The sequence below is a fragment of the Punica granatum genome, chromosome 7 (genome assembly GCF_007655135.1).
Source record: "Punica granatum isolate Tunisia-2019 chromosome 7, ASM765513v2, whole genome shotgun sequence".
Taxonomy (NCBI): Eukaryota; Viridiplantae; Streptophyta; class Magnoliopsida; order Myrtales; family Lythraceae; genus Punica; species Punica granatum.
Genome location: NC_045133.1, coordinates 5,079,013 through 5,085,964, shown reverse-complemented (window position 1 = coordinate 5,085,964; position 6,952 = coordinate 5,079,013). Strand labels below are relative to the sequence as shown.

Sequence of the window (6,952 nt, the reverse complement as noted above, 5' to 3'; positions counted from 1 at the left end):
CTGCTTGAGCAGACGCGATCTCTCTTCTTAATGTGATGGATTTTTTCTCCGGTGAAGCCACATTGGCGAAGACTTTGTAGGGGTTTATTACGTTGCATTTGATTTTAAAATAAGATTTTAAAATTAGATTTTGATTTTGAAAAAGAGTGGTATAGATGAGGTTCACTTTTTGACTTTGTATGAGTGATTTTGTTTTGTTGTGAAAAAAGAATAATATAAATGAGATTCACTCTTTGACTTTGTATAAGTTATTTTATTTTGTTGTGGGTAAAATTAAATTAAAGTAGAATTTTAAAATCTTACTTTAAAACCAAACAAGCTATTAATATGTGAGATCTTGCTAGAATATGCTTTGGTCGAAAGTATTCAAGTCTCTCGACTCACTCGTATCCGATGATGCACCTATGGGGCATTTCCTACGCCTTGTCCAGAATGTCATTCATAATCAGAGGCGTCGGAGTTGAATGGGACTTGTTCGAGTTGAATGCTTCATACCCTCGTATGTCGAAGATTGGGTCCATTCGGGAACTCATGGCCTAGTTGAATTCAACTATACGATGAATGAGGGAGCCGATGAGATCGACTCTAGCTATACGATTAAGTAGTAGAACGAATCGATACTTATGACGGACTGAGCAACGGAGTTCGTATATATATAGCTAGCGGTTGTAGTATCGTAAATAACTTGCGGTTGTAGTACTGTAGACGTCACGTTGTGCACGCAAATGAAATGAGTGAATGGCCCCCGTGACACTCCACGAGGGGGGGAAGACATTTGAGGGATAAAATCTCCTGACTCAACTAACTCGCAAGTAAACTCCACCCCCCCACGCCCCCGTCCGTGCGCTGCACGTGATCATTTATCCCAACCCAAGTAAGTAATCGCAAAAAAAAAAAAAAAAAAAAATAAAATAAAAACTGTCAAAACCCTAATTCCCCCGCCCTTCCCATTTCTCTCCCCTCTTCCCTCCTTTTCTTCCGCAATACAAACTCCTCTCTGAGGACTTCTGCCTCTTCTGCCACTGCCTCCTCTGCTCTGCTAATGTGAAGGCTCGAAGCAGAGCAGCCCGCAAACAGAGCTTCTGGAACCTGACGCAGGGGACACTCTGTCCGAGACGCAGAGAGAATGGGGAAGTACATGAAGAAATCGCGGGTCTCCGAGGTCTCTCCGCAGCAGGCCCTTGCCTCCGGCGTCCGTACCAGGGCCAAGACCCTCGCCCTCCAGCGGCAGCTTCAGGCCGAGCCTGACGCCTCCTCCCTCTGCTACCTCCAGCTCAGGAACCGCCGCCTCCACAAGCTCCCTCCTCCCCCTCCCCCTCCTCCTACCCTCCCCAGCCGGCCTTCCGCCCGCAGGCAGCAGCCACCCCGGGTCAGGGCGAGCCCGGAGGGGGACGTGGCGTGCTTGGTCGAAAATGGGGGAGGAGGCGAGCCAGAGGATTGCAGCGATGGCCGTGTCGAGGCTTCTTTCGGGGAGAACAATCTCGAGTCTGAAGAGATGGTGGACAGGTAATAATGGGTTTCTTCAATCACCTCCAGTTGACGTTTTAGAGTGCTGGAGTGTGTGAATCTTTTCTCCTTCCGCGTCTTCCCCGTTAAGCTTTTGATTACACCTTTCACTCCTTCGGCTTCGTCTCTGTTCGTGGAGTTTCAGCATGTGGGTTGCCTGCGATCTCATATTCTCCATATTCAATAATGGAAAAGTTCAGATTTTTCTGCTAGTCCTTCCGTAGTCAGAGCCTTTAGACGATTTGTGAGTCCTTTCAGCATTTGGGTTGCATATGATTTCATATTCCTGTGCATGCTTGTGATGTTGAGTACATTAGATGAGTGTATTTTGTGCTTGGAGTCGACATCTTTCGGCATCTCGCTCTGTTTCTGTGACATGCACCTAACAAGATGACAGTAACACCGTCATGTTCTGATTCCCTGCATGGAGTTGGAATGGGTAATTTTTGTCTCCTTTTCTGCTTGCATTACGATTGCACAGGAATGCAGAGTTAAAGTCCATACTTCAGGTTTTGCATGTTCCCATTAGGCTAGATTTTCTCTCCTGCTTGGTCATTTGATGTTACCCTTGCGCTTATTTTGGTGCCCTTTTGTCTATGGATGTCGTCGGTATATTACATCTCCTTGTACTCATGTCTGTGTTCGAATTGCTTCCATGAGGAGTTTTCTAGTTGCAGTCTATATTGCAGTTAAATGGTTCATTCATGAATCTGTTATGTGACAATGTTATGGGTTTGTTTCGCTCTCTGAGCAAGTTTGGGGCCAATCATGTCTATCAGACATTTCATGTTCGTATGTTAACATTGTTTCTACCTTCCATTGATCCATTAACCAGTGTGATGTTCTCTTGCGAAAACATGTGCAAATTCATTACCGATTTGTCTGACGTCAGTCACATGGGGTAGGGTTGCTTTTGTGAACCGTGGGGAGGAGCTGCTACTGAGCTTTGTGTGTCCCCATCAGAAATTTACTTTAGCCTAACAAGCGGTTGTATGTTTCCTTGTAAAGGAAATGAGTTAAAACGATCATATATATGTAGCAAAAATTAGAGGAAGCTTGACTGGTTGATTTTTTTTTTTTTCTCATTTCATCTTGCTGGAGTTTGTAATTAGATGCCTGAAAGTACAATGCTAGTTTTATTTTGCTTGATTGTACTATGAAGAAATGTTGCACAACTTGGTTGATGAATTTGTGCATGAGACCTCTGAAAGTTTTTGCCCGTGTTGGCCTTTTCGTTATAACAAACATCAATAAATCTAGCGAGGAGCTGAAATAGGCAATAAAAATAATGTGTTGTCACATTTATTGCTTTCCTGTTTCCATGTTAACAATGATATATCGTATTCGTAGGACCTACTTTTTGGCTGGAAGATATGTGGGGTTCCATAACTTTGGCATCACATCATGATAAAAAACTGCATATATAGATAGTATCTTGCTTTTGTTGTGTTGCTTCTCTGCGACTTTGGACATTTTATCCCGTATTCCCATTATTCTCTGCTATTTCAATGCTCAACTTCATCATCAAGCTACTGAATGTTAATCCGCTACTTACTCTCGCTTGTCCTGAGAAAAGCTACTGCTTAACCCAGCACGTAATCTTTTGTATTTCTTTTACAGGAATACTAGGGAAAGCACGCCATGTAGCTCAATACGGGATCCCAGTTCCATTGGGACACCCGGGTCCACCACAAGGAGAACCCCATGTACAACTTCTCGGAGGGTTCGAAGCGAGCTGCTTAGGGACATTCCTACGATGCAGGAGTTGGAGGAGTTCTTTGCCTTAGCAGAACAGCAGCAACAGAGATTGTTTCTTAGCAAGTAAATCAAATTCGGCCTCTGTTTCTCCTTTTATTCAATATAAAGCATTCCTGATGTTTGAAGCTAACCATTTCTCTGGTTGTGCTCTCACAGGTACAACTTCGACATCGCAAATGATGCCCCTATCCCGGGACGCTTTGAGTGGGTTCGAGTAGTTTAAGGGTGGCCCTCGTCCAGACAATTCTCTAGCTGTATCCACCTCCTCGTTGATCAGTGGGCCCGACGTAAACTTTGTAATGCATTGCACTAACCATAGGAATTAGCTTCTCTACTGTAATCTGCTTTAGAGAGAGAGAGAGAGAGAGAGAGAGTAAAGGCAATGGAATCTGTAGTAGATTCTGTTCCTGTTCCTAGATTAAAAATGCCTGGAATTTCACCTATTATATTATCTATTTGCAGCTTAGCAGTAACAAGTAGAAACAAGACTTGTCTCATAAGAAAGGTAAAAGCAGCCTCATTGTTGTGTCCTTGTGATTTGTCTCTTTCACTTTGTACCCTTTCTCCTTTTCAATGTCTTCAAGCAAAGGAAACACTAATGCTGCCCTCCTGCATTCAATTCACGGCGTGGGAACAATGATGGTGATGCTTCTGAGCAATGTACATAAATTCAGGGTGTGAGTGATAAACTCATGGGCAGCGATTATTTATTGCATAGATCGGGGTCCACGAGATCCCAATAAGTTTGGTGGGACATGATTTTTCTCGTGTTGCAACTTGCACCGACACGACACGAGTATGAGATTTGTGAAGCTAACCGTGGGATGTTCAGACAAACTGGAAGGGTCCCATCTCATCGGGAGTTAACAGCCATCCGATTCGTTTCCATCCGAGTCGAAAATTTTACCACTTGAAACTCTCCAAATTTATGGTTTTCTACATTTCCCGTGCCTGGCTTCGTACTCTTGCATCATGTTAACTCTATGAAAATAAAGTTATTCGATACTTTTATATGTTTATTTGGAGTTAATTTCTCAAATTTAGGTTAGTTTTAGTAGGCTTATAACTTAAACTATATTCATTTACATTTTGGTAGGATTGTAGGGTTTTTTAAGTGCTTTTTGGTGTTTTTAACTATTTTGGGAGTTAGTTCACGAACAGAGTTTTTATGCCCTCTAATTTTTCGGTGTTTTGAAAAGGATAAACTGGAGCTAAATAGTGCAAATTGCGTATCAATGGAAAGCTCATCGAGTCAGGAGCGTAACGGTTCAAACGGTTCGTCAATCGGAATTCCGATGAAGAAGATATGATCTATCGAAGTTTTGCGCACGACCAGGAATTACTGACCTGAGTGGCCCCAGCCGTGAAAACGAATGCAGCCCTCCAAATCAGTCCGACCGACCTAATAATGCTTACTTCGGGATTTTTCTCAAGCCTTAATGATTCTAAGAGGAGGCTATTATTGGGGAGATAATTAACTGTTTGTAATTAGATAGCTATAAGATTTTTGGAGATGAGAGAATCTAATTGGGATGATTAAATTAGAAAAATACCGAGATCTTTGGAGATGGGGATTTTTTTTTTCACATTTTTAACCTAGGAAATTAGGGGCTGAACGTTCATACACATGAAACAGAGAAGGGAGAGAATGGAACTTTGGGAGCAAGAGGAGGTGGAGATCGAGATCGCGGTGACAGTGGCTCGAGTTGGAGGACCGGCTACATCATTCTTTCTTGTTTTTCTTCCAATACTTGTTATCAGATCGGATTTGATGTTTAACATTATGATCATGAGTTAAACAGATTCAGATGCATTGCAAAATGTATTGTCCTCCTGATTAAGTAAATGCACGATCACATTCAAGTGGGCATTGATTTCATTTGAGAAATGCTTCATCATTCACATGGGAATTCGGAGACTGTTCTGCAGATCTACGGTACAGTTTGCTAATGATTGGGTAAAAGCGCGAAAATAGAGTGCTTGACGAAAAATAATACGACAGTAGTTTGATTCAGAATAATTTGACTCTCAAGGGGAAGACTCCGCGAGATTGTGTATCAATGGAAGGATGGATAAGTACTGTCTTATTCAGAAGAAGTTCGAAGCTTCATCGATCTTCACTCGCTTTGATCATCTTGTTTACGCGATATACCAAAGGTCACTTGACGGTCGAGTGGCTTCCGGTTGCTGTCGGATTTCTTCAGGCAGGGCTTCTCCCACAACAGCATCAGCAATTGCCCTTATGGGACAACGCATCTGCGCTTGTTGTCTCAGACGGTATGCCCGAGTCTAAAAAATGACTCATCGTACTCGTTGTCAGCTTCCCCCCACCCTAGAAGACTGATAGTATTCACCAAAGGGCATCCTGGATTTGATCAGGCGGTAGATGGTGCGGTTCGGGGACGATGAAGAACACGTTCCCAGGAGTCAGGACCAACTCAGGTCTAACCACTGTCCAGGGGGAATCGAACGCTTTGGGCCGAGTGATGCAATGCCTAGGGTTCCTCCTTGTGATCTCCGCAGCAACGACCGGTTCTCTGAGGACCTCCACGTAATTCCCGGGATGGATCAACTCGAGGACACCCTTCTCCTCCTTTGTTAATGCACTCATTCTGCTGTGCTAAGTCGCTAATTGGTGTAATCCATGAAGAGAAGATGGGATAGGATTTGAGATAGTCGTTGGTGTTAATACAAAGGGTTTAGTTTGACCCAATTGGGGACAAAAATTGTGATGGCTTCTATGTTAAGGATCCTCGGATAACATGATTCTATATTTTATCTTACTCTGTTCATTTGGTTTTGTCAAATTATTCTGCTTAGGAGTTGGGACATGCAGAAAATGAGATTCAAACATTTTCAAGCAGTGTCAACTTGGAAAATGCTTTTATCTTATTGTCTAAAGCATTTCTGGGAATTATCGAACGTATTGTTTAAAATTTGAGAAATGAAAACCCAATAGAGTTAGTCTAGTGGTCAAACGACACGACTCTCTTGATAAAGAACAAAGTTCAAATCCTCCGTGCAGAAGAGTACTCTCTACTGGGTCATTTGTACAGTTTGCGTGACCAAACCTTCCATTCCTATAGGCTTATATGGTGTTCATGTGGATGTCAGGGATTAATCCATTCGGAAACCTAATAATATTATAAAAAGAAAAATCACTAACAAAGACAAAGCAAAAGAATTGAGACATCACCCTCAATCCTTATAGTACAGCATCGAAAAAGGAAGGTTAAAGCTGTAATCTGGTCCTAGAAAGCCACTAACTATGACACATTCTCAAAACACAAACATGAGTTTGTCTCGGACTCGGTGTTTGATCTTTCTTCAGTTCCTTCAGAGAACTTTGCTGACCACAAAAATTGAGTTGTTCACAAGATTCAGTTGTTCGCGCAGGTAGTGTTCCTTTCGGTGGTAGTGAAATTTCGAACAAGATGATCACTGGGAGAAATATCGACGGTAAACTCAGAGTCATATTGAGACTCTAAACTGGGAGATGGTCTAGACAAATTCGGAATCAGAACCCGACATATAGAAAGTCATCTTGCAGATCAATGAACAGCTTTATAATCTAGAAAAAGTTCAAATTTCGTAATGGCTACTTTTTCTCCCGATGCAGTTCCTCTTTTGCTACAAATCCATGTAGCTTGAGGCTCCGGTGATTTTGCAGTATCGCTTTTGATCAAAA

General features: G+C 42.5%; 1 protein-coding gene across 1 annotated transcript; it reads left to right on the top strand.

Moving 5' to 3' along the window:
• The first annotated feature begins 924 nt into the window (after positions 1-924).
• On the top strand, positions 925-3,796 carry LOC116212687 (cyclin-dependent kinase inhibitor 4-like). The gene is made up of 3 exons (XM_031547331.1): positions 925-1,506; positions 3,127-3,327; positions 3,421-3,796. The coding sequence occupies exons 1-3, from the start codon at positions 1,127-1,129 to the stop codon at positions 3,485-3,487; spliced, it is 648 nt and encodes a 215-aa protein (XP_031403191.1). The 5' UTR covers positions 925-1,126; the 3' UTR covers positions 3,488-3,796.
• The last annotated feature ends 3,156 nt before the right edge of the window (positions 3,797-6,952 follow it).

Coding starts and splice junctions, on each gene's coding strand:
- LOC116212687 (XM_031547331.1), top strand. CDS start 1,127: ATGGGGAAGTACATGAAGAAATCGCGGGTCTCCGAGGTCTCTCCGCAG. Junction 1,507..3,126: donor TCTGAAGAGATGGTGGACAG/GTAATAATGGGT, acceptor TTTCTTTTACAG/GAATACTAGGGAAAGCACGC. Junction 3,328..3,420: donor CAGAGATTGTTTCTTAGCAA/GTAAATCAAATT, acceptor GTGCTCTCACAG/GTACAACTTCGACATCGCAA.